At 43.7% G+C, this 27,772-nt stretch overlaps 1 protein-coding gene across 1 annotated transcript; it reads left to right on the top strand.

Annotated features, from left to right (window-relative positions):
- The first annotated feature begins 576 nt into the window (after positions 1–576).
- On the top strand, positions 577–17,602 carry LOC128842720 (fetuin-B-like). Its single transcript, XM_054038859.1, has 7 exons — positions 577–888; positions 5,296–5,406; positions 8,632–8,719; positions 12,593–12,759; positions 13,831–13,944; positions 15,316–15,405; positions 16,967–17,602. Exons 1-7 carry the CDS (start codon positions 667–669, stop codon positions 17,540–17,542), a joined length of 1,368 nt encoding a protein of 455 aa, XP_053894834.1. The 5' UTR covers positions 577–666; the 3' UTR covers positions 17,543–17,602.
- Positions 17,603–27,772: the final 10,170 nt, after the last annotated feature.

Genomic DNA, 27,772 nt, shown 5'->3' with positions numbered 1-27,772 from the left:
CAGGTTCATTGCAATGAATTATCACTGAAGCCAGTGGAGAGTTCTGCTTAAAAACAAGCAACATGGTATGGCCCATCGGTCTTTTTAGGCCAAGTCTCTATTATTATATTATCTCTTACTGTGAGGCAGGTCTGCATTCTCCATCTCAAACACAGATGGCGCTGTATGTTTTACAAAGGCTTGTTATTTTATTTTTTCTATATATATTTAATTAATAAAATAAAAAGTGTAAATTCAGTTACCAAACTTTGGTCCTGATCCTGTTTCTGTTAAAGCCAATGGGAGATTGGTCCTTGGTTTTATAACAGACCTTGCTCTCAGAGTACAGCATACAGACCGATTTTAATCAGCGAGGTTAAATGTATGTGGCCTGCCCAATGAAATCCACCTTGGACATGTGAAACCAAGAGCAGAATTTGGCCTTGGTCTACAAGCAGCTACACTGAATGTACAACCTTCTAGTCATTGACTTGGTGTTTGCAGTTGCCATGTTTGCAGGTTTAAAGGTGATGGTCAGTGTGTTATTTGAGGAGGATACAACAAAGTATATAAAGAGGCCTGATTCCACTTCCAAAGTTTATTCTTGCATGCTGGCCCTGGCCTCTGTCTTGTGGCTTCCTAGAGGTTATAGCATTTCTGATCTGCCTCTCTGGTTTTCTTAGCAGAATGACCCTGCTTGTTTTGCTTCTCTTTGGCATTCAGTTGCTATGCTCCTGGGCTGTCTCTCCTCCATTGGTGGAACCGCCACCTCTGTTACTTTCCCCTGCGTGTAATGACTCTGCAGTAGAGGCAGCTGCGGATCTGGCTCTCCGCCAGATCAATGCCAACCAAAGAGAAGGCTACGTGCTTGGTCTCTATCGAATTTTCAGCGTCCAAGAACAGCCCCAGGTAAGGAGCCCTCTCATTCTAGGGTAGTGTTTGTCCTGGGGAGGGGGGTGTACTTTGTGCATACTGTCCCGTTGCCCTAGCAATGGGGGTTTGAACCAGGGAATGCTCAGAAAGACATTTCACAAAGGTTGGGAATTAATTCTGATGTGTAGAAAAAGTGAAGAGCTAAATTTTCCGACGACTCTCAGAGCAGTGGCAACTTGACCCACAAATGAATGGAAATAATTTCACAGGAGCAATTTAAAGCAAGTAGGACTATTGGAAGCAGGGGGATCTGATTCTCTCTGGCCACGCACCTAGTACTGTCATCGGCATCTGTCCAGTGGGAGTGAAACACCACCATTGTCATTTAATAACATTGTACACCCACTTGGCTCAGATGTACTTGCTTATACAAGGTGCAAAGCAAGAGTGTATTGGGCCCAGGGAATTTTTTCATATACAATTGGGCACCTCCTTGAAGACTGACTTGTCAAGAGAGCTTTGAAACCAGGTCACAGGTAAAAATCAGACTGGATTTAAAAATAAATGTAGATCTAAGGGGAAAGTATATCTCTGTGTGTGACTATTTTATGTATTATTGTTTGTATTGCAATAACATGTAGGAGGCCCAGCCAGGACCAATGTGCCAGGCCCCGATATGTAAGTCACTGTATAACCATGGTAGTAACACCCCCTTCCTCTACTGCACATTGATATAATATCTGTGCACTTGCTTGCATTGTTTAATGGCTAGAGCGCTGTAACTGAACAGAAATTCCATTGCCACATATTTAAAGATCTCCCACATCTACTAGGACTTGTCACTATTTCCTACCCACCAAGACACAGCTTCTCCAGCAACCCGCCCAGGAAAATGCCATGGTTAAATTTATCCGCCAGTGATCAGGAACTGGGTCAATAAAGTTGCACACATATTCCACTGCTCTTTGAGCCAGATTCTCTACCCTTTGCACTGCTCCGGTGGCTCAAAGTGACCAGAAAGCAACCAGATTAGGTCAGTTGAGAGTTTCCCACATGAAGTCACTCTCAGCTTGCATAGAACCAGCACAGCTATTACCAGTGCTACTCCCTGAACTGACCCCATCACAATGGGCATATCAGAGGTATGTTGTGGGTGTGGCTAGAGCACAGTGCGCTCTGGCAATCCCCAGCTAAAGAATGGTCCACTGGGGCCTACTGCCAGATGACATAAATTAGAGCAGCCCCTAGGCTACTCTAATTTATGACAGGGCTGATGCAGATGTGCCATCAGGCACTTGCTCCCTGATGGGTCCATCCCCCTCCTCCTGTGCCAGGCATGTCTCAGCACAGGGGAGAATCTGGGCCTCTTTTTCAATATTGTCTCTCACTCACTTCCATTGCCTCTTCACTCTTTACCTTTAAGGCGTAGCTTGTGTCCTGGTTTGTTTGGTTTTTTTTACCGATTATTACTCTTTTATTTCTAAAAAAATGTACAAAACCACAGTATATAACAGCAAAATAGATCAACTAAACCCAGCATCTGAGCCAAAAGCACAAACAGCACTACTGAGACTGTATCACATTTGTGTCGCTGTGAAAATGGAACATACAGTGTGCATTCAAATAGGCCATGTTATTCAAAAATGTTAATGGATACCATTGACACCTTTGTTCCTCAGAAAGGGTTGAGAAACTTTTTCTTTGCCTGTGTTTTAAATCAGTGGAAAAGCCACACTTTCTCTTTCCCCCTCATTTTTGTGATCACTACCTACGATGAAAACATTTTCAGTATGCCTTCAGATTCAAATCTGCCCCTAACTGATTTGTGGCTTGATACTACTCTAAGACTTTTGCCATTGACTCAAATGGGAGTAGGACAGAGCCCTTCATTCACAGGACATGATGATCAATGTACTTCAGTGACAGGTTTTTAACTAGATCTTAAGTCATCATTAGATATTGGAACTTTCTTCTTTTACTGTTTTTAACAAGTCCCCTGTCCCCCGCAAGAGTTGCTGACCTGTGGTTGCCAATTCCCTTCTGGCTCCAAGACTGGTGGTGTCAGAGGTGAAAGTAAGCCAGTCCGGTCCGGTATGGTGTACCGGCAAGAGCCAGTACACAGCCGACCGTACCGGCAGGGGGCAGCTTCCCCAGGCCGGCAATTTAAAAGGGCCCTGGACTCCCGGCAGCAGCCGGAGCCCCACGCCCTTTAAATCGCTGCCAGAGGCCCGCTGCCGGAGCCCTGGGGTAGCCCCAGGACTCCAGCAGCGATTTAAAGGCCCACGGCTCCTGGCCGCCGCTACCGCAGTCGGAGCCCCAGGCCCTTTAAATCACTGCCGGAGCCACAGGGTAGCATTGACAATTTAATGGGTCTGTGGATTTAAAGGCCCCGTCCCTTCCGCCTGAGGCCCCGCCCCTTCTTGTTGAGACCACCCCACCCCTTGCTCAGGACCCTGGCCCTGCATACGAGTAAGTCCCTTAAGTTACTTTCACCCCTGGGTGGTGTTAGTGTCAGCAGAATCAAAGCAAGGGATATGCCGATGTAGAAAACAGAAAACAGGCGTTATCCAATACTGAATAGATCTCAAACAGTTCCTTCTTAATAATCTTATTTATGAGATAAAAAATAAGGGTAATGAAATGCTCTGTGATCTGCTCACCACTGAATAAATTCCGAACTAGCCTTTCCACACTGGAGGCTGATGCATCTGAAAGTCAGTACATAAAACTGACATGGACTGTACAGTATACTCATAGTCCTTCTGTCTGTTAGAACTGGTCCAATACTGGAGCTTGGGCAGGGTAAGAGAAGGATTTTGGTTCAGTTTGATTGTATTTAAGCACTTAAATATTCCTGAATTCACCAAGCTTCAAAACCAGTCTGTGTGATTCAGCGGAATAGACATATCTGACATCGAACATGTGTTTGAGCGCAAATACACCTGTTTGATGCAGAATGTGTGTGCTCCAAAATACCTGGGTGACTAATCTGGAAGCTCAAATACCAACTTCAGATTCTTTATACATCCCTCCATTCCTATCTGCTCACCTGTGATATTCAGAAGAATGTTTTTCTAAGACAAGATATATTCAAAAATAATGAATCTGGCTCCCAAATGCTGCACACAGAGACAAAAAACACTGAAATTTGCAGAACTTTGACTGGTTCTACTGTCAGTCTAATCCAGTGGTTCTCCATCCGCGGCCCAAACAGCACACAGCTGCGGCCCATGTGACATCCTCAGGGCCATACAGGTAATATATATATTGAGTGGATCCGGCCCACATAACACATAGAGAGCTGCATATGCGGCCCACAAAGGTAAATCGGTTGAGAACCACTGGTCTAATCTGTAATCTAAATTAGCCACTAGCCATTACATTTTAAAGCCGTGTGTCACTGCAGTGCCTAGGTGCCATGCACAAAATAAAAGTCACATCTGATTTCATCCACAGAAGGACCAGCATTCTCTAACCCACGTGCACTATATCCAGTGTCCTGAGGCGAACCATTGAGATGGTTTTCTTCCAGTGGAACATTTAGAGCAGCAAATAAACATGATAGTGTATCTGTACAGTGATGGCAAAGCACAGGAGATGCCTGCAGTGTCTCTTTCCATAATAATACCTAGCTCTCACACAGCACTTTCCTTCAATAGATCTCAAAAGCACTTTACCAGGGAGATCAGTATCAACATCACATTTTACAGATGGGAAACTTGGGCACAGAGGAGGGAAATGACTTGTCCAACGTCACCCAGCAGGCCAGGGGCCAAGTAAGGAATAGAACCTAGGTCTACTGAGTCCTAGTCCAGTGCTCTAGCCTGCAGCATGCTTCTGATCTAGATTATGGTCTAGACAGTATTTGGTCCTGCCATGCGGGCAGGGGACTGGACTCGATGACCTCTCGAGGTCCCTTCCAGGTCTAGAATCTATGAATCTATGATGTCATATGCCCCATGCATGCTAGGAAATGTCAACTTCAACAATATACATTCTTTATTTACTGACACAACATACCTGTAGATAATTCTTTTGTTTTCACTAACATTAGAACAGATCTAAATTTCAACCAAATCATAAAGTTCTGTTAACTATTTTAAAAACAATTTCCCATTACCATGGTTCATCCTCATTCTGGGGTTCTGGCTGGCACCAGAACAGGAAGTGTGAAAATAACTCAAAGAAAGGCTGTTCTTGCAATAATTCTGACCTCACTGAGGGCTGGAAGCATTAGAAATATTTCAAGACAGCATGTTCTTACAGGCCAGATCCTCAGCTGGCATATGCTGATTTACACTAGCTGAAGATTTGGCCCACAACATTTCCAGCTTTTTGGGGGTGCTTGTATGAACTTTTTGACATTTGTCCATCCCTCATTGTTATTCTCTTTTCTTTGTGATGGGTGAAATTGTGACATAACCCCTTTTTTGCTGTGTTTAGAGAATCGCTGGTTCTGTCTTCTATCTCACCTTGGATGTGGTAGAAACTGACTGCCATGTACTCAGCAGAAGGTTGTGGAAGGATTGTAAGAACAGACCTACCCATAAAACTGTAAGGATTTATTTCATTTATTTAGTTTTAGATTTACGTGTACATGGGAGCGTATGGCTCAGGTATTATTGAAGGAAGCAAAGATCCTTCCACAGATGATTCTTATAAGCAGTCGGCTGGTTAAAAATTTGAAACTTTTTAATAAAAAATATTTGTAAAACATTTCCATGAAAATATTTCACTGTTTCCCAACCAGTTTATAAGAGTTCTCAAATTCAAAATTTCAACAATTTTTTTCCAACCAGATCTAATAAGCAGTTACTGGTAAATATGCGTGTTTAGAATCCCTGTAAGGGTTTCTCTGAAAATAGCCTGACAAAGGAGGAATGAAAGAGACTCGCTTTATTCATCTTAATGCTTGTTTTTGTTCTGACAATCTAACTAACTAGAGGCCTGAAAAAGTAAAGAGAAAGAACAAACAACAAGCTAAGCCTCACGGATGCAGCAAGCAACCTGGGCTCACTGCTAGAGCCAGTCAACACTTTTTTGACAAAATATTTTCCTGGGAAAGGAATTCTGCATGAAAGACTGTTTTAGCATCTGATGAAAATATTCAGGTTTTGGTAAAAAACAAACAAACTAAAATGTTTGGTTTTTGTCAAACAGTTTTTATTTTTTAAAACCAAAACCTGAAATTCAAAAATAAAAATGTCCTGACCATCACAGCAGCTCCTTTGGCGGTTAGAAGGAACTGATGGGCAGTTGGGTTTCGCCTCTTTTATACCTCTGGAGCCCTCCACAAAAGGAGAAACAGTAGGGTTACCATATTTCAACAAGCAAAAAAGAGGACGGGAGGAGCCCCGCCCTAGCCCCGCCCCTGCCCCTCCCACTTCCCGCCCCCCCAGAACCCCCAACCCTCCCCCCGTTCCTTGTCCCCTGACTGCCCCCTCCTGGGACCCCTGCCCCTAACTGCCCCCTGGGACTCCACTCCCTATCTAAGCCTCCTTGCCTCTTGTCCCCTGACTGCCCCAACCCTTATCCACACCCCCACCCCCAGACAGACCCCTGGGACTCCCACGCCCCATCCAACCACTCCCCACCCCCTGACAGCCCCCCCCAGAACTCCCAACCCATCTAAACCCCTCTGCTCCCTGTCCCCTGACTGCTCCGATCCCTCTCCACACTCCTGCCCCCTGACAGCCCCCCCAGAACTCCCAACCCATCTAAACCCCTCTGCTCCCTGTCCCCTGACTGCTCCGATCCCTCTCCCCACTCCTGCCCCCTGACAGCTCCCCCCCAGAACTCCCAGCCCCCTACCCCCCGCTCCTTGTCCCCTGACTGCCCCCTCCTGGGACCCCTGCTCCTAACTGCCCTCCAGAACCCCACCCCCTACCTAAGACTCCCTGTTCCTTGTCCCCTAACTGCCCCCTCCTAAGACCCCCCCCCAACTGCCCCCCAGGACCCTACCCCCTACCTGTACCCTGACTGCCCAAAACTTTCTCCACTCCCCTCCAAAAGCCCCCACCCGTTTCTTGACTGCCCCATCCAGAACCTCTCTGTCCCTTCTCCTGCCCCCCCTTACCCTGCTGCTCAGAACAGGGTGTTGGGCTCTGTGCCAGCCGGACACATGGCTGAGCTCCCCAGCACAACACAAAACCCGGTCCCTGGCCCTGCACAGGGCTGCCGGAGCGGGCTGCAGGAGGAGGAGCTGCCGGCCGGCTCAGAATGCAGGGAGGGGGGGTGGGAGGAGGAAGCTGCTCCGGAGTCCAGCCCGGGACTTTCCTGCAGCCCTCCCAGCCGCTCGCTCTGCTCTGCCAGGGGAGGGGGAAATCCCGGACATTGTGAGTGCTTTACAAATTCCCCCCGGACGCTATTTTTAGCACACAAAAGGAGGACATGTCCGGGTAAATCCGGACGAATGGTAACCCTAAGAAACAGTGAAGGGTGAGTGGCCCCAATGGACACTGTTCATCAGAAGATTTCTGAAGCTCCCAGCTCATGTGCCTTGATCCCACAAGGGGAAATAGTGAAGAGGCCACCTGTCACCGAGTATTGGGGGACTCAGGGCCCTGCACCCCCGGCCTCCTGCGATTCACCATGACTCTCAGCCAGCCAGTAAAGCAGAAGGTTTATTTGGATGACAGGAACACAGTCCAAGACAGGTCTTGCAGGCACAGACAACAGGGCCCCCCCCAGTTAGGTCCAGCTTGGGGTCCCAGGGCTTCCCAGCCCACCCCCCTTTGGGGGGTCAGAGCAATCTCTGCCTCCTAGCCATCTCTCCAGCCCGCTTCCAGCACTCTGCCTTCAGCGACCCCTCCCACAGCCTTTGTTCAGTTTCCCGGGCCAAGGTGTCACCTGGCCTCCAACCCCTTCCTGGGTTCTCATGTTACACGCTCAGGTATTCTCCGGTCAGTCTCCCATCCCCCAATGCAGACTGTCCTAGCCACACACCCCTGTCAGCATTCACAGACCACAGTAAGAACAGGCCCAGTTCGTCACAACCTGAGCATTAACATTTAAAGTCACTGATAGGAGGAACATACTGGGTGAGATTCTTTTAATACTGCTGGTATAAATTCATGCTAAAGCCAGCATAATCAACCCAGGCTCACTGTAGTATGAGGGTGATCCTCCAGTGTCCTAGAGCTGATGTACAGACTTTTATGCCATTCTCCCTCCTCCCAACACAGCATGGAAAAGGGTCAGACTCATGGCTGGAAGATAGCGGGAGTGGGTGGGACATTTCCACTGTGCTGAGCTCCAGCTGTTTTCAGATGGTTGGGCTCTGTGTATACACCCCTCCAAGTCCCCAATGGAGGGGGCAAAGCCAGGGAAAAGGAAATGTGCCAGTGCACCCCAGCAATCCCCAGTTGCCAGAAGAAGTGGGGGGAGGCTGGGCAGCTAACTGGCAGTGCGCAGGTGTAGCACCAGCCCTATGATCAGGGAGCCAAAACCAGCTCCTTTGTGCTCTCTCTTCTCAGCTGTACTTAGTGGCCAACTGAGAATCTGAACCTACTGGTCAGATTCTAAACTGGCATAGCTCCCCTGAAGTCAATAGAATTACGTTGATTTATAACGGCTGAGGATCTGGCTTTTTATTTCTCAAAGGTCTTTTCAGGTGATAAACGTGTTAAATCTCAGCTGAACACTAATGCAAAATCCGTCTTTGTAAAGAATTATATAACTGTATGGAGAAGAATGCACTGTTTAGAGGCTCTATGGCTACTGACAGGTTGCAAAACTAAATTCCACCTACAGTCATAGCACATATTTATATTTCTTTAGGTTTTTGGGCAGTGTAAAGCAACCCTCTACATTAACAAGCCAATGAGAATTGTTCACCTGCAAAGCTATGAGTGCACTTTACAGCCAGGTATGTTATTCTTAATATGTTTCTTATAATAAAAGATTGGGGGAACATGGAAGGATTGCATGGAAACTTTTTAAAGACACCATAATAGAGGTTCAACTTAAATGTATCCCCCAAATTAAAAAACCTAGTAAGAGAACCAGAAAAGAGCCACTGTGGCTAAACAACAAAGTAAGAGAAGCAGTGAGAGGCAAAAAGGCATCCTTTAAAAAGTGGAAGTTAAATCCTAGTGAGGAAAATACAAAGGAGCATAAACTCTGGCAAATGAAGTGTAAAAATATAATTAGGAAGGCCAAAAAAGAATTTGAAGAGCAACTAGCCAAAGACTCAGAAAGTAACAGCAAACAATTTTTTAAGTACATCAGAAGCAGGAAGCCAGCTAAACAACCAGTGGGGCCACTGACGATCGAGATGCTAAAGGAGCACTCAAAGACGATAAGGCCATTGCGGAGAAACTAAATGAATTCTTTGCATTGGTCTTCACGGTAGAGGATGTGAGGGAGATTCCCAAACCTGAGACATTTTTTTAAGTGACAAATCTGAAGAACTGTCCCAGACTGAGATGTCATTAGAGGAGGTTTTGGAACAAACTGATAAACTAAACAGTAATAAGTCACCAGGACCAGATGGTATTCACCCAAGAGTTCTGAAAGAACCCAAATGTGAAATTGCAGGACTACTAACTGTAGTCTGTAACCTATCATTTAAATCAGGTTCTGTACCAAATGACTGGAGGATAGCTAATGCAATGCCAATTTTAGAAAGGGTTCCAGAGGTGACCCCGGCAATTACAGGCTGGTAAGACTGACTTCAGTATCGGGCAAACTGGTTGAAACGATAGTAAAGAACAAAATTGTCAGACACATAGATGAACATAATTTGTTGGGGAAGAGTCAACATGGTTTTTGTAAAGGCAAATCATGCCTCACCAATCTACTAGAATTATTTGAGGGGGTCAACAAGCACGTGGACAAGGGAGATCCAGTGGATATAGGGTATTTAGATTTTCAGAAAGCCTTTGACAAGGTCCCTCACCAAAGGCTCTTAAGCAAAGTAAGTAGTCATGGGATAAGAAGGAAGGTTCTCTCATGGATTGGTAACTGGTTAAAAGATAGGAAACAAAGGGTAGGAATAAATGGTCAGTTTTCAGAATGTAGAGAGATAAATAGTGGTGTCCCCCAGGGGTCTGTGCTGGGACCAGTCCTATTTAACATATTCATAAATAATCTGGAAAAAGGAGTAAACAGTGAGGTGTCAAAATTCACAGATGATACAAAACTACTCAAGATAGTTAAGTCCCAGGCAGACTGCGAAGAGCTACAAAAGGATCTCTCAAAACTGGGTGACTGGGCAGCAAAATGGCAGATGAAATTAAGTGTTGATAAATGCAAAGTAATGCACATTGGAAAACATAATCCCAACTATATATATAAAATGATGGGGTCTAAATTAACTGTTACCACTCAAGAAAGAGATCTTGGAGTCATTGTGGATGTCTGAAAACATCCACTTAATGTGCAGAGGCAGTCAAAAAAGCAAACAGAACGTTGGGAATCATCAAGAAAGGGATAGATAATAAGACAGAAAATATCATATTGCCTCTATATAAATCCATCGTACGCCCACATCTTGAATACTGCGTGCAGATGTGGTCACCCTATCTCAAAAAAGATATATTGGAATTGGAAAAGGTTCAGAAAAGAGCAACAAAAATGATTAGGGGTACGGAACAGCTGCCGTATGAGGAGAGATTAAGAAGACTGGGATTTTTCAGCTTGGAAAAGAGACAACTAAGGGGGCATATGATAGAGGTCTATAAAATGACTGGTGTGGAGAAAGAAAACAAGGAAGTGTTATTTCCTTCTCATAACACAAGAACGAGGGGCCACCAAATGAAATTAATAAGCGGTTCTTATGTTCTTAATGCTTAAAGAAAGAGCCCAGCAAATCCATGAATATCCAGGGGCCATTTTTGTGGATCATGGATCAGATGCAGATACAAATTTTGTATCCGTGCAGGGCTCTACTTAAAATGTGGCTCTACTCTGAGAAGTGACTAAAAATGGCATCATGGTGTGTCATGGTAATTTCCTCTCAATGGCATCTGCCCTGCCTCTCTTTCTCAGGGCAGAATGATACAAGCTGTTGATCTCGAGGACTTTTAGGACCAACATAACTAGACAGGTTCTGACTTTGAACTGAAAAGAGGATGAAAGACTTTTTACATGTGCATTTGGCATGGCACTTTGAATATGATGCAATTCCTTTGCATCTTCACAGTTCGTTTCATCCAAGGACCTCCAAATGCTTTACAAAAGCAGCTAAATATCATAATCCCAATTTTACCATTAGGGAAAGAGACTAAGCAGAGAGACAAAGCAATTTATCTACTTAGTGACAGAGTTGGGAGTAGAACCCTTTTCTCCTCACTCTCAGTTTCCTGCTTTAACCACTAGACACATTGCTTCTAATATTTCAATTGAGATTATTGAATATTTCTGCAAAGCACCTAGCATGCTGCAGAAAAATGAAATGTATTATTATTATTTCCAGCATGTATCCTCTGGTAATCAATATGGCATGGGACAGCAATGGACATGGGATAGCAAACTCCCCCCAAATTATTAGTGTTATTTCATGATGCTTCTGCTAAACAAAAGTAGGTGGGATCCTTCACCCATGTTCAGGCAAAACTCCCATTTATGTCACTCTCTTCAGGGGTGTTTTTCACATTTTCATTTTTCTGCGGGAAATCCACCAGGATGATGCCACAAGAGCCTTTGGAGAGACCTACTTCCCAGTCTCTTGGTTCCCTTTGGAGCATCTGCCCTGATAGACTTTCCACACTAGAGATGAGTCCAAGCCAAAACCACAGATATAAACACTCCTGATCTTTGCCAGTGTCTGTATCTAGATCTCACGACTGATTCCTAGGTCTATAAGGGGCTGAACATTATGGTTTGGGCTCATCTATTGACACTTCTCAATAAGTTACAAACTCTGGGTTTGATTTGCCCCCATTGATGCAGGGGGTGCAAATTGCCATCAGGGACCACAGCGCTCTGTGAGGGGAGATGGTGTGTATGTGTGGGGTGCATGGGAGGCATCCCCAAGGGAAATGCATGTGGTGTTGCACCACTATCTTCTCTGCGGTTTCCAGGAGGAGAAATAAACTTTAAAGTGCATCTGGTGCTCTAAGGGAGCCTTGGTGATGGAGACTGCCAATTAGATCCTCTGGGTGCTCTGGCTATATGCCCCTTCCTGGCCAGAGCTGCACATTTTAAGGGCTTTCTTTGGCTGGCTGCCAAGCAGAGCAGGGATTCTGAGCCCTTTGTGCCATTGCAACCTCTCCCTAAGCAGTGGGGTGGGGAACTCTGAGGCAAAAGCCATCAGTCTCCAGAGTAGTGGTTCTCAACCCAGGGGCTGCTTGCAGCCCAATCAGCACACAGCTGCAGCCCATGTGACATTCTCAGGACCATACTGGTAGTAAATATATTGTGTAGATGCAGTCCACATAACACATAGAGAGCTGCATATGTGGGCCACAATGGTAAATAGGTTGAGAACCACTGCCCAGAGTGACAGTGTTTGGCGAGGGGGCGAGCTGATGTGGTGGATTTGTGGGGGTTGATTGGGGGGGGGGGTGTCACATGACAGTTCAATTACTAGGTCAATGGCTATAAGCTTGTATCAAATATTGTTGTTTGAAATTGTGTGAAATGCCAAGGGCATGTGTGGGGCTGGGGCTTGAAAGCCTAAAGAAATGAATAAGCACGAAATAGGCACATCAACCTGCCTACCTACCTATATCTGTCAATGGGACTGTAGTGTTTTGAAACCTATCTTATCAATGTGTATTTGTTATTTTCAACCAAGTTCCATCAAGTTCATTTTTAAGGATTTGCCCTGACTGTCCACTCCCTGGCTGTCCAACGGAGCCCAAGTACCTGGAAACTGCTGTTGTAAGCCTGGCCAAATTCAACAAGGAAAGTGAGCACGCTCATTCTTTCTCTGTCCTCAACGTTACCAAAGCTTCAATGCAGGTAAGGCTGAGATTCATACAGCCCACTTTAGGCCCTGGAAAGCATTGATACAACTGCTGCACTTTGTACAAGTTGCTCTATCAGGTGCAAAGATGGGCTTGAGCACCAACAGTTGGTTCAGGATAGGATTCTGAACCCTTCAAAGTTTGAGGCTGTGTAGATCTGTGGCTTTGATTCATCTTATTCTAGAGAGACGAGCCAGTTACAAAATTCAGATCTAGATTTGAACTCCATAGTTCATTGTCCCTGCTGGCAATTTGCCCCTGGGCTTTGGATTCAGGCCTACCTCTAACAAAAGGCCCAGCTGATAAAGTATTTAGTGTAGCATAGAGGTTGCACACCTGCAACTCACCAAATTAGCTTAAACATAATTAAAAATATCATTGCACAGTGAGGAGGTGCTAATTATCAGTGTCCTGGCTAAATTTCATGTGTTCCTCACAATTATATCTTGCCTCTCTAAAATTCGTTTCAACTGGATAGTCTTCACTCTCTGTCTGTAACAGTTGTGTAGTGTTACTCATAGACTTTAAAGTCAGAAGGAACCATCATGATCATCTTAGTCTGACTTTGTGCAGATTGCAGGCCACACTGTGTGCTGTTTACATTTTTCCATTTTCCAACCCAGAAGTGGCTGCATTTCAGGACAGGGTCAAGTGATACCTATAGATAAAATGTTGATTGAGCCACAATGAGGATCTTTGGATGAAAGTCTCTGTGTAAATATCAATTATTAATAGTATTTAAAAGAAAAAAGCATTTTAATCTAGTTTCAGCTTTGGCTGATGCATGAGCTAGAGTGATACTTCAGTGGGAATTCTGTATAAAAGGTAAGGATCAGGCTGTAGGACAGCATTCGGCGAATATGGAAAATATATTCTCCTGCAATACAGCTAACAAACTCAGAAGTCTAACCCTACTCCCTCTGTTGTTCATGGGAGTTTTGCAGTCAATGCAAAAGGTGCAGGATTGGGATTATGAATTTCTTTTCCTCTTGCTGGTAAATTTGCAAAGGCTAAAAATAACAGTCAATGATCTCTCTCTCTCTCTTCTCATATAAAATTTTGACAGTGGGTCGTTGGTCCTTCACACTTTGTAGAATTTACAATTCAGGAGACATCCTGCTCCAAAAATGAATCCGTTGCTGAGGTCTCCAAGTGCAAGCCCCTCTCACCTGAATTGGCTGTAAGTAATTCTGTTTGCAAAAATACATAACTTTGTGGATATTATGATTTTTGCATTAAGCATTTTGCATATCTTCTTCTGTTTTTCTTCTTTATGAACATAATCCAAAGCCCACGGAAGTCAATGGGAATCTTTTCATTGACTTCACTGGCCTTTGGCTCAAGCCCTATATATGATGATTATTTATTATTTATATTAATGTAGTACCTCAGAGCTCCAGTCATGGATTAGGATCCCATTGTGCTAGGGGCTGGACAAACACAGAACTGAAAACAGTTTCTGCTCAAATTGTTTACCGTTTAAGACAAGTATCCCCGATAAAATTCTGGATAACTGTCCAGAAGTGTATGAACATGAATGGCACAGAAAAATACAGTACAGAATGAGCAGAGTAGCTAGTGCTTTGCAATAGTTATTAGTTCTCAAGGGCTTCTTCAGTACGAACAGCCACAAATAATGAAGTATAAAGAATACACACAAATATATGTACATTGTGCTCAAGAAGTCAAATATAGAAAAACTTTAGAAATTAGAGGAAGGAACTTGAAGACATTGGAAAGGTTAAATTAGCACATTAGCCCATCGATTCTGTTCTCTTAACCTTGGCCTAGAACTGTGCTCCCTACCAGCATGTGTAAATCTAGGGCTTGTCTACATGGCATTGCAGTTCAGACTACAGGGGTGTAAATTGTAGAGAGCTCTAATGTGTTATGATCTCATTGCCTGCTGGCGTGAAGGAAAAGGCAGCTAGTTTGCACTGATGTCGTCTCATTCCAAACAGGACTACATTCACATGCACTATGCACCTTTTAGTTCACACCAGCAGGATCCACATGAGGAAGTTAGAGGGCAGCACGTTAGAACTCTCTACAGTTCAGACCCCTGTAGTCGGGACTCTGGCACCATGTAGACAAGCCCACAGTTGTTATTATCAGTATTCTACCAAGGTTTCCTTGATCAGTGTGAAGAGAGATTTCTTTCTCTGAGAACTGTAATCTAATACTCTTTTATAGGCCTGGCCTCTAATGGCATTTTCTGAAAATGTCCCCTATCACCAAAGCATTTCCATACTGGTAATAACATCAGAGTTAGTGTAGATGGTGTATAGGCAGCTGTCAGCATTTTTACCGTCATGTCATCTAATCCTACTCAGAGATAAAAAAATTAATCTGGGAAATCTGTCCTCCTAGGTAACTTTGCCAGCACAAAAATCAAAAGTTTGCACTAACTATACATCTATGCAAATGTATTTGTGGAGCTAAATCTGTTTGGACTTTCATAATCTCCTATTTTACAATCTTAACCTCTAAATATTAGTGATGCAATGTGGTTTGATGCTCACTTGTCCTAATTAGCCATTTCTTTTTCCAGCACACTGGTCTCTGCAAAGGCTCTGTAATGGACAGTCAAATTGATAAACATCAGTTTGTCAGCATATCCTGCGAAATCTACGATCCACAGGTATTTCTCCATCTAACTAAAAGTTTGCAAAAGGGTCCTTTATAAAATAAAATTGGAATGAATAACGTCTGATCATTCTGTGTTAGGATTATTCACAAAGTAATGGACTGCATGCATAGGGGAAATCAGAAAGAAACTCACTTGTGATAAGAGGATCATTTCATTGCCAGATGGTGAAAAAAGGCAATACAATACAATTTCAGGCAAGCCTCCACCCAGGGTCCTGAGCAGGCTTATACAGTCCATGTGCCCACGACTTCACTGCTATTGTTATTCGAGCTAGCTAGATCAAAGTTAGCTCTGATGTGTTTACCCGTGCTGCAGTCACACCTCAGATTGCAGTGTAGATATACCCATAGTCATTAAAACAAGCTGTATCCCAAACACTTTACAAATCAAAGACATTTACAGAACTAAAGCAACAATCAGGGCCGGCTCCAGCCACCAGTTGACCAAGCACGAGCTTGGGGCGGCACCTTGTAAGGGGTGGCCAATCTTGGGGTGGCGGGGCTGTGCTTGGGGTTTTGTTTTGTTTTGTTTTGGCGGGGCGGTGCTCGGGGGGGTTGTTATGGCGGGGTGTCCCTCTGGGGGGTTGTTATGGTGGGGCAGTGCTCGGGGGGGTGTTGTTATGGCGGGGCGGCGCTCGGGGGGGGGTTGTTATGGCGGGGCAGTGCTCGGGGGGGGGTTGTTACGGTGGGGTGGCGCTCGGGGGGGGTTGTTATGGCGTGGTGGCCCTCGGGGGGGATGTTGTTACGGCAGGGCGGTGCTCGGGGGTGTGTTGTTACGGTGGGGCAGCGCTTGGGGGCGTGTTGTTACGGTGGGGTGGCGCTTGGAGGGGTGTTGTTACGGCGGGGCAGTGCTCGGGGGGGGTGTTGTTACGGCGGGGTGGTGCTCGGGGGGGTTGTTACGGTGGGGTAGTGCTCAGGGGGTGGTGTTATGGTGGGGTGGCGCTCGGGGGGGGTTGTTATGGCGGGGTGGCCCTCGGGGGGGTTGTTATGGTGGGGCAGTGCTCAGGGGGTGGTGTTACGGTGGGGTGGCGCTCGGGGAGGTGTTGTTACGGTGGGGCGGCGCTTGGGGGCGTGTTGTTACGGTGGGGTAGTGCTCAGGGGGTGGTGTTATGGTGGGGTGGCGCTCGGGGGGGGTTGTTATGGCGGGGTGGCCCTCGGGGGGGTTGTTATGGTGGGGCAGTGCTCGGGGGGGGTTGTTACGGTGGGGTGGCGCTCGGGGAGGTGTTGTTACGGTGGGGCGGCGCTCTTTCTTTTCTTTTCTTTTTTTTTTTATGCTTGTGGCGGCAAAAAAGTTAGAGCCAGCCCTGGCAACAATCATAATAATAGAGGGAGAGCGAAATTAGAAATAGCCGAATTACTCCGCTTCCAAGCAAGGGTAATCTCCCCTATGTACTGCAGCTGCTTTGCTTGTCTACCACAGGAGTTTGAACTAGTGCATCTGCACCAATGGCTGGCACTGACTGCTAGAGACTAGGTCTGAGCCTTTCTTTATATCAGAGAAAGGTTTTTAAGTAGCTCTAATATATGCATGGGTTTGCTGTTTGCCAATTTAGGCTCCTGCCCTTGGAGAACAGGAGCAGCACCCTGGCCGTAGATCTCAAAAACCCGATCAAGATGATGATGAAAGCCATGGACATCATCACCACCATGGAAGGAAGGAGAACCGGCACCCACACAAACATGAGCATAAGCAAGAGCACAGACATGAGCATCAGCATCCTTCCCCTTCTGAAGCCAGTCATTTCTCCCCACATCTGGAAAAAACAGTGGGTTGGGTTAAAGTTCTCCCTCCTAAAGAGGAGCATGTGTCTCTCCACACCTTACCAGAAAATCAGAAGGAACATATAGATGGAGAGCCTGTTCCCCCAGAGAAGGCAAAGCCAGTGCCAACCTCTCCAGACACACATGATGTCGCTGATGTGAAAAAGCTTCAGACAGACACGTCAGAAGGAAAGCCAGGCTTGACCAAGCCTGCTACTGGCCCAGCCATTCTCCCTTTCCCTGAAGGTCCTTTGCAATCAGATGCGTGCCCAGGAGAGCCCAAGTTTGTTAATTCCATCATCCTCCCTTTGCTTCCCAGAAACCCTGTCAAAATAGCAGTATCACCAGGACAATCTGAGACTGAATAAAGTTCATGTTTCCCATTGGTGTGTAAAAACTTTCAATAAATAAAATGTTCTTTACAGTTATGGTCTCTGGTGTTGTGTTGGTTTACAGTGATCTTAGGGACTAGTTATTATAAGGAATTTTATTAGGCATTTTCCAACAAGAGAATTTTGGATCAAACTCTGGCTTTTCCCTACAGGGCAGAGCGTTAGTGAAGGGCAGTTGTAGAGCAGTGACCAAGACATGGTAGCCTGAAGAAGGCAGAATGCTGGACAGACACAGTCCGAATGCCTCAGGGGAGAGCATACTAAGTAGCAACATCTATTGCCACCTTGAAAAGGTGCAGGTTGAGTTCCCATAATATCTATTAGTGGATGCTAGCAGGAGTCCAAGATGGATGGCACCCTGGCTAGTCTCAACATTACTGCTCACAGACCTTTGAGAATGTGAAACCTGGGCATGCTAGCTATTCAGCGTTCCAGAAACACTAGTGGCAGAACATTGACTAAGTATGGCAATAGTCTGTAAATAGGGAAGAAGATCCTGTTATGGTGTATCATCTGGTGCTAGAAACTAGGGTTCTTTTGATGATTTCCAGCTTAACTCCTTAATAATAACACAGGGAACCCAGGTTGAGAGTTTCAAAGCAATCTACAAAAACAACAAGGAGTCTGGTGGCACCTTAAAGACTAACAGATTTATTTGGGCATAAGCTTTCGTGAGTAAAAACCTCACTTCTTCGGATGCAACAAGTACCCCCTGATACTTGAAAGCAATCTAAGGGATTTAGACACACATTTTCTATTATTTTTGATGGAAGGGATGTGCCTAAATCCTTTAGACTGCTTTGAAACCCATAACCCCAATTCTCCACTGCCTGGCATCTTGTGCCACCACTTACACTTGGGCAAAAGGGTGTAAAACATTATCTTTGCACGGATGTCATGACACAAGGTTCAAGTTGGTGGAGGATCAGGCCCTAGGTGTTCAAAACCTTTGTGCTTTACTAACTTTGTCATGCAGAAAAAATGGTTTGTTAATCAATTTCACCAAAGGCAGACACAGCCAATGGACAAATATAAATGAAAGAGAAGACAGGAGAAAGAAAAGGAAAAATAAAAGACAGAGAACTCTTGTTGTGGCCAGATAGAAGGGAGATGGTTTTGACTGCTAATAGATAAGACTAAAGCCACAGTTTCTTTCTCTAGTTATAAGGAGACCTTTGTGTATTTCCCAGAAAAAGCAAAAATAGCAATATTTTACCTTTTCCCCAATTTTGCAGGCTGCTGAGTCACCAGCACTCCGCAAACCTAAGTTGTTTTGCTGTTTCCCTTTTCCCTGAATCATCATCAGGCACTTGGCAGCGTTTTTTTCTGATTGGTTTTCAAGTGTATCAACATGATTTATCCAATTTGCCAGTTGATCAGTTTGTTCTATTAAAGTTTCTAAAGGTCACTCTTCTGAGTAGGGACTGCAAGATTAGGCTCTAAGTTTGGACTCTGGTGATGTGAGGATTCGGTGCATGTCCTCAAACAGAACTCCATTAGCTCCTGAGGAGAGCTCGCCGGCTTTGCTGAACCAAAGGATAATGGCAGTGGAACAGCTGCCTGTGATGGAGACAGTAGTTTGCAAAAGGGTTTTTTCTCTCTCCTCCCTATTCTTCCTTATATCATTTCGCTTTTGCTATTTTTAGGATGTAGCCTATTTCAGGAAACATTTCATCAGCTGAACGCCTAGGGCCTGATTCAGATCTGAACAGAAACAAGGACTCTCAATTGAGTGCAACCACCTCTGTCTTTAAACACTAGCGAGGAGGATTAAATGGTGTCCAGGCCTCTTGAGGCAGCACTAACACCATCAGCTAAGAACACCTTTCCCCACCCCCTCTCATTTCCACTGGGATTTAGCCTGGTTAGCAAATGATGTTCAGGTTAGGATAACTTTCTCAATCAGTGCATGCTAAATACAGTTCTGCTGCCCTTTACTCATACAATACAGATAACATCTCATTACCCCTGTATTCAATAATAAAGTGAATCGTAACCCAAAAACAGCCAACACTGATCCCTTTGGCAAAGCAGCTTTGTCTCCTGAATACCTAGTAGAGTAGGCGTGTCCGCACAAGTACAGAGTGATCCCGAAAGCTTTTCTCCCAGTTCATCACTAGATGTCAGGGGAAAGCTCATTCAGACCCTGCTTAGATCTGTAAAAACATCAGGGGGGTAAACACCAGGGATGGTGAAGAGCTATTTAAGCTAAAGGACAATGTTGGCACAAGAAAAAAAAAGGCTGTAAATCAGCCATGAATAAATTAAGGCTGGAAATTAGAAGAAGGTTTCCAACCTTCAGAGGAGTGAGATTCTGGAACAGTTGTCCAATAGGACTCCTGAGGCAAACAACCTAACTAGTTTTAAGATGCAGCTTGATATGTTTATGAACAGGACAATATGATGGAGTTGCTTGCAACAGAGGACTGGACTTGATAACCCAGGAAGTCCCTATGTCCAGTCCTATGTCTTGTGTTCTTATGTGGTAAGGTGTTTTGACTGTCCTTGATATTTTAGATAAACAGACAGGAAACACACACATTCCTCTCAATACATCAGCCACAGCCCCTCGTGGCTTGAAAGGTACAAAATAACCTATTCCTGCAGCAGCTCAAATAGGATGGGGTTACTGACTGGACTGAACTCTACCTTGCATACGCGTCTCTGAAGATTACATGGGGTTTTGCAGAAATGCAGAAGGGTGACAGGGAGGGCTATTTATTTATGTTCTTAGTTGGCCTGCAGCTTTGTTCCAGGAAGGCCTTTACTAAATGTCATGTTGACAGTTGATATATCCATCTTTCCTTAACCTATTTGAGAAAGCTGAAAAAACATAGAAATCAGAGCTGGAAAAGGCATGTTAAATAACCTGGCCCATCCTTCTGAGAGTGCAGGCGTGTTTCCTATTGTACCGTACGTTACAAGTGTTTTAATCTGTCTAGTTTTAAATGGCCAAAGCCACGGAGCATTCCACTACATTTCACATTGAGTCTGATTTTTTTTAGATGTTTCTAATTGTAAGTTTCTTCATGAGAGATGGCCCCAAACCAAAACCCCAGAATCAAACATGGTGGAAGTTTGGATCCAAGATTCTAAACTTTGCAACTGGTCTTTAATGGGCCAAACAAAAACTGGATCTAAATGCTCCTGGATTTTTGAGATATTCAAATCCAGACTCGGGCCATTTCTATTCTTAATGTAAATTTAATTATCAAAGGGATTATATTAAGAGGCTTATTTATTACACTAAGGCTGAAATAGTCCTTGACCTAATTGGTTGATCTTAAAATACCTTAATAGTCAAAGAAAACATTCAGATCAAACATGGAATGTACAGATGAGAGAGCCATTGTGGTACAAGCCCATGTGTGCGGATAGGATATGGGGAGAATGCACTATCCCAGGTAGACATCTTAGAGATATCAAGTTTGACTAGCTTTGGTGGCCAGTATAGCATCTTAGAGTCATGGCCCCACTCCTTCCCTGCCCCTTTTGGTGTGGCCTGTGCCCTAGGAGGTGCTTGTAGGGGGCAGTTCCTCCACTCAGGAGAGAGCACCAGGGACTGCTGTTGTATCTGGTGCCTCGATGTGGGGCAGAATGGAGGAGGCCCCACTTGGGAAAAGTCCAACCACAATCTGGTCTGAAATGTTTATTCTTAGGGACAGGGCTGGCATGCAAATGGCACATGGACACTGTGTCACTCAGGAACGGAGAGCCAACGGCTGATGAACTCCAGTGCATTGGGCATTGTCAATTAACATTTTCAAGGTTTTGTCCCTAAATACACTGTCTGCAGGAACACGGGATGAAGCTGGCAATGACAATCTGAGCCTGCTGGACATCTATAGGAAGGAGCTATACTGGAAAAGCCACTTATATCTTTAGTTTTCAGTTACCCCCATCTCAGTATTGCCAACCCTAAGTGTTCAGAAATCATGAGTCAGGCCCCTAACATCCTGAGACTGGCTTCAAAATCATGAGACCTTTAAAAAATAGTAAATGGGGAATTCTTGTTATTTGCCTTCTCAGTTCTGAGTCTTCGGGTTACATTCACTTCATATTTTCAAGCTTGTCTCTGCAGTCATGAGGGCTAGAAACGTAACTATTTTTCAAGTGAAAGCTGAGATTCTCATGCATTCTCTTGATTCTAGCCCCTGGGGCTTTAAGAAAAACACCAAACATTGCGAGATTTGTGATAAAAATCACAAGAGTTGGCAGTATTTCATTCTATAGACCCATTACAATTTATTGACAGAGTTTGAGCAAAACATGACAAACTAAGCCTCAGAAAAACAGCTCTCCTAAAAGTCTCCCCAAACTCCATCCCATAATACCACCCTCATGCCCCAGTTAACCCCCCTGATCCTGAAAAGGCTTGAGTGAACAGGTGAGTCTTGCAGCATGTCCTAAAGGTCACCAAACTTGGATTCTGGTGGACCAACAAAGGAAACAATTACAGTCAAGTATGTTTCCCCACTGAGAACAGGGGCTATCCTCCATGACGTAAACACACATTGAAACCAGGGAGCTGTTCACTTGAATTTTTCCGATGACCACAAGTGCTACAATACTACAGGGAGGAAAGGCCATTAAAGCCAAAGATTCACATTAGCTTTAGCAATGCAAATCCACTGGTCTCAACTAGGTAAACAGACTCTACTACAGGATAGTTTTCTAAAATCTCATGGGGAAGTAATTTTGCCTGTGCATTGACTAGATGAAGTGTGTGAGTGCATTGGGGCATGTGCTTTATTTTCAAATGCTGTGATGTCTGTGCAGTAGGTTATGAAGATAATGGTATATTTACACATGCGCATTTGCATGGAGGTTTTTGCAAGCTCTCAGAAATCTGCTGCACGCTGATCTTACGTACCTATCCTCTCAGAACAGGAGCCCACGTTTTAGTCACCCGTTTGCTCTGATTTCAGGCATATGCCTACATGTTATATACATGGAAGTTATTCAAGTTCTGATCATCCCCTATGTGGGAAAATCTCATGTTACAGGCAGGAAACTCTACAAGGTTCCCCTATTGATTATTCCTTCAAGACAGTAGGGTTTGCTCCCACAAATATGAAGCATCCCTCAAGAGCTCCTGTCTGTGGTGAGGCCCTGTGCCTTGAAGCTGTCTCCAGGGCCTTTGTCTCCTTGCTATCTCAATAGCAATGTCCAATAGTCTCAGCACCATGGACCCTCCTGTCACCACTTGCTATATAATCCCCCTTGAAGGGATCCAAAGCACCAAGTAGGAGCAAGCCAAAGTTAATGATTCCATGAGAATTAACTTTGGGGTAGAATTCCTGTGGGTTTGAGGGGAATAACGCACAGAGATCTACCACCCATGTACAAATGCCTGCCTGCAGAATGGGCATGTGGAGTGCACAGGAAGCCAGGAATAATGCCACTGAGGCAGCTGTCTCTTTTTCATGCCTCCTAAGAGAAGATCCATCAAACTTTCATCCAAATTATTAACTGATATAACATTTTTCCTCCCTATAGTGGTTGGAGCTTTCTGCTCATTTGGATTATTGCATTGTGTTCCTTTGCCAGTAAATCATTCTGAAGATTTAAAGTCACATATATTAATACTAGTACTTGTAAAATATAGTAAAGTATAGTAAAGCACTTTTTAGATTACAATTTTTTTTATTGTTTTGCACAGTGTGGCCAATGTTTTAAAAAGTGAACTCTGTTTCTGGGTGCCTGATTTTCCACAGATTCATTAAAGCCAGAGAGGACCATTAAGATAATCTAGTCTGACCTCATGCATAACACAGGCCAGAGAATTTCATCTATCAATTCCTGCATCGAGCCCATAACTTCTCGTTGAACAAGAGCATATATTTTACAAAGACATCCAATCTCGATTTAAAGTCTTTATGAGATGGAGAAGCAACCACATCCCTTGGCAAGATATTCCAATGCTTAATTACCGGGACTGTCAATTAACCACAGTTAACTCATGCGATTACCTCAAAAAAATTAATCGCGATTTAAAAAATGAATTGCTCTGTTAAACAATAGAATACCAATTGAAATTTAAATATTTTTGGTTGTTTTTCTACATTTTCAAATATATCAATTTCAACACAGAATAAGAAGTGTACAGTGCACACTTTATATTACACCTCTACCCCGATGTAACGCTGTCCTTGGGAGCCAAAAAAATCTTATTGCGTTATAGGTGAAACTGCGTTATATCGAACTTGCTTTGATCCGCCGGAGTGCGCAGCCCCGCCCCCCCGGAGCTCTGCTTTACCGCATTATAAATAAATAAATAAATTAAATAAATAAATTAATGGAGATATCCCATCTCCTAGAACTGGAAGGGACCTTGAAAGGTCATTGAGTCCAGCCCCCTGCCTTCACTAGCAGGACCAAGTACTGATTTTGCCCCAGATCCCCAAGTGGCCCCCTCAAGGATTGAACTCACAACCCTGGGTTTAGCAGGCCAATGCTCAAACCACTGAGCTATCCCTCCCCCCCTGTTCGAATGAACATCGAATTCATGTTATACCGGGTCACGTTATATTGGAGTAGAGGTGTATTTTGATTACAAATATTTGCACTGTGAAAATGATAAATGAAAGAAATAGTATTTTTCAATGATCTCATATAAGTGCAGTAGTGTGATCTCTTTATCATGAAAGTACAACCTACAAATGTAGATTTTTTTTGTTACATAACTGCACTCGGAAAAAAAACAATGTAAAACTTTAACACCTACAAGTCCACTCAATCCTATTTCTTGTTCAGCCAATGGCTAAGAGAAACAAGTTTGTTTACATTTATGGGAGATAATGCTGCCCACTTCTTAATTACAATGTCACCTGAAAGTGAGAACAGGCATTTGCATGGCACTATTGTAGCCAGCGTCGCAAGATAGTTATGTGCCGGATGCACTAAAGATTCATATGCCTCTTCATGCTTCGACCATCGTTCCAGAGGATATGCTGATGACGCCAGTTAAAAAAACAATGCACTAATTAAATTTTTTACTGAACTCCTTGTGGGAGAATTGTATGTCTCCTGTTCTGTTTTACCCACATTCTGCCATATATTTCATGGTATAGCACTCTCAGATGATGACCCAGCACAGGTTGTTCATTTTAAGAACACTTTCACTGCAGAGTTGACAAAACGCAAAGAAGGTACCAATGTGAAATTTCTAAAGATAGCTACAGCACTCGACCCAAGGTTTAAGAATCGGAAGTGCCTTCCAAAATCTGTGAGGGACAGGGAGTGGAGCATGCTTTCAGAAGTCTTAAAAGAGCAACACTCTGATGCGGAAACTACAGAACCCAAACCACCAAAAAAGAAAATCAACTTTCTGCTGGTGGCATCTGACTCAGATGATAAAAATGAACATGCGTCGGTCCGCACAGCTTTGGATAGTTATTGAGCAGAGCCTGTTATCAGCATGGACACATGTCCTCTGGAATGGTGGTTGAAGCATCAAGGGACATATGAATCTTTAGCTCATCTGGCATGTAACTATCTTGCGACGCCGGCTACAACAGTGCCATACAAGCGCCTGTTCTCACTTTCAGGTGACGTAAACAAGAAGCAGACAGCATTATCTTCTGCAAATGTAAACAAACTTGTTTGTTTGAGCGATTGGCTGAAAAAGAAGTAGGACTGATTGAACTTGTAGGCTCAAGTTTTACACTGTTTTATTTTTGAATGCAGGTTTTTTTTGTATATAATTCTACATTTGTAAGTTCAACTTTCATGATAAAGAGATTGCACTACAGTACTTGTATTAGGTGAATTGAAAAATACTATTTCTTTTGTTTTTTACAGTGCACATATTTGTAATAAAATATAAGTGAGCATTGTACACTTTGTATTCTGTGTTGTAATTGAAATCAATATATTTGAAAATGTAAAAAACATCCAAAATATTTAAATAAATGGTATTCTATTATTGTTTAACAGTGCACATTCACCTTCTGCTGCTTCAGTGATGACTTGATGAAGAAAACTGTCATCTATCACATCCAGGAATACGTGGGGCCTGCCACTATTATTAGCATTTATTCTCCAGGCTACAGCTGGGAAGCTAGTCTCCCATTCTTACACAATTATCAAAAGTATTTCTCTCTTTAATAATATTAAAGAGATCACTATCCATATCCGAGTCTGACCCTGGGGGGGTCTATGGCAGACCCTAATACTATCCCAGCTGAACCTCTTTTTACAATCCTTCCCCAAAGGGATTTTGACCCAGACAGATTCTGTTTTGTCCATACTATCACTTCATATTTCTTTGCAGTTTACCACTTCCATGATGTACAGTGGTACCCCATCACCTTAACCTTTATTCCTATCTCTCCTAAACAACTTGGATTTGTGAGAGCTCAGCACCTCTGAAAATCAGGCCCAAGATGTCTCAAGTTGTGTACCCAAAATCAGAGGTTACTTTTGAAAATTTTGGCCTATGCTGTAAAATTCAATCATATGAAATAATTTTGCTATTAAATCCCCAAAATTGCATTCTTAATCACATATTAATGTCATATTAACATTATGAATAGCTAGTGGTTTATTACTGTTTTTTAAAGGATTTTTCATTATTAATGTCTGAAAAATGCTTCTGTTTAAAATAAGCCCAAGAGTGTATTTTACAGTCATGGGCAAGGCTTAGGTCCTGTGTTTTTGATTTTTCATATCTCCTTATAGACAAATCCAGAATTATCTTTGTCACATCTATCCATCTACCTATCTATTTTAAGGTTTCATATAGTGTCCATCACCACAGTATTTTATAGACAAATATACTATAGCAATTCCAATAATTAATAGCTACCTTTTTACTTCTAAATTTGTCCAGGCATAAGATGCCATCCATCTAATTTTCTATGGAAATTTGCAAATGGATGGCTAAAATAATGTCCATCCAATTTTGCCCAAATATTATTAAAGGTATGCAAAACTGCAAGTTGTCTCAAGCACTTTGCTACCACCTGTGATGTTATGAACTATCAGCTAAGAAGTGGGGTGAGATCACAAGCTCTTTTCACATATGTCATCTATATATCTATATGCAGTCCTGATGTTATAATCACTTATAACTACAAATCTGGGCTGGAAGTGAAGTGGTTATCTAGAGGGAAAAGGCCATTACCCTAATCTATCTGGCCCAGTTCCTCTCTTGCCGCAAGGTCACCTGCTAATCAGGATCAAGGCTCCTAAGAGCCAGTCAACATCAGTCCTCATGACAGTTCCTCAATATTAACAGCACTGTATTATACAAGCCCTGCCGTAAGAGCCAGCAAAAATAGTCCCTTTGGTCGCTGTTCTTTTGCTTTTGTTCTGTCTGTAGTCCACACACTGACAATTCTACCCTGTGCAACACCCGTTATTTCAACAATACCGTTTAGCCTAGGATTTCTCAACCCCTTGGGTTGGGACCCAAAATTGGGTCGACAGAATATTTCAAAGCCAAGCCCAGCCAGCCCCACAGCACAGGAACTTCAGGAGCACTCACTGTGGGGTGAGTGCCGGGCAGGACCCAGCTGGGTGCAGGATCTAACCGAAACCACCCCAGGGCCAACCCCAGATTATTTACTGGGTCATAGAATCATAGGACTAGAATGGACCTCAAGAGGTCATCTAGTCCAGTCCCTTGCACTCATGGAAGGACTAAGTATTATTAGACCATCTCTGACAGGGGTTTGTCTAACCTGCTCTTAAAAATCTCCAATCACGGAGAGTCTACACCCTCCCTAGGCAATTTATTCCAGTGCTTAACCACCCTGACAGTTAGGAAGTTTTTCCTAATCTCCAACCTAAACCGCCCTTGCTGCAATTTAAGACTATTTTCCTTGTCCTACCCTCAGAGATTAAGAACAAATTTTCTCCCTCCTCCTTGTAACAACCTTTTATGTACTTGAAAATTGTTATCATGTCCCTTCTCAGTTTTCTCTTTTCCAAACTAAACAAACCCAATTTTTTCAATGTTCTCTCATAGGTCATGTTTTCTAGACCTTTAATCATTTTTGTTGCTTTTCTCTGGACTTTCTCCAATCTTTCCTGAAATGTGGCGTGACATTTACAAATAGGTCCTGAGCCCCAAAAGTTTGAGAACCACTGGCTTAGCCTGCTTTCCTCAATATTTGTTCAAGCATCATTTAATCATTTACTTCCTATTTGCAGATATTAATCCAGGGTCAAGGTATTAGCCTTAGTTACACAGTAGCTATA

The sequence above is a fragment of the Malaclemys terrapin genome, chromosome 9 (genome assembly GCF_027887155.1).
Source record: "Malaclemys terrapin pileata isolate rMalTer1 chromosome 9, rMalTer1.hap1, whole genome shotgun sequence".
NCBI lineage: Eukaryota > Metazoa > Chordata > Testudines > Emydidae > Malaclemys > Malaclemys terrapin.
This window is presented reverse-complemented; position numbering and strand designations above follow the sequence as displayed.

What these genes read in the sequence shown, in the direction of transcription:
- LOC128842720 (XM_054038859.1), top strand. Translation starts at nt 667, where the DNA reads ATGACCCTGCTTGTTTTGCTTCTCTTTGGCATTCAGTTGCTATGCTCC. An exon ending in CCCTCTCACCTGAATTGGCT is followed by an intron (nt 13,945 to 15,315) that starts GTAAGTAATTCT and finishes TTCTTTTTCCAG; the next exon opens with CACACTGGTCTCTGCAAAGG. An exon ending in GCGAAATCTACGATCCACAG is followed by an intron (nt 15,406 to 16,966) that starts GTATTTCTCCAT and finishes TTGCCAATTTAG; the next exon opens with GCTCCTGCCCTTGGAGAACA.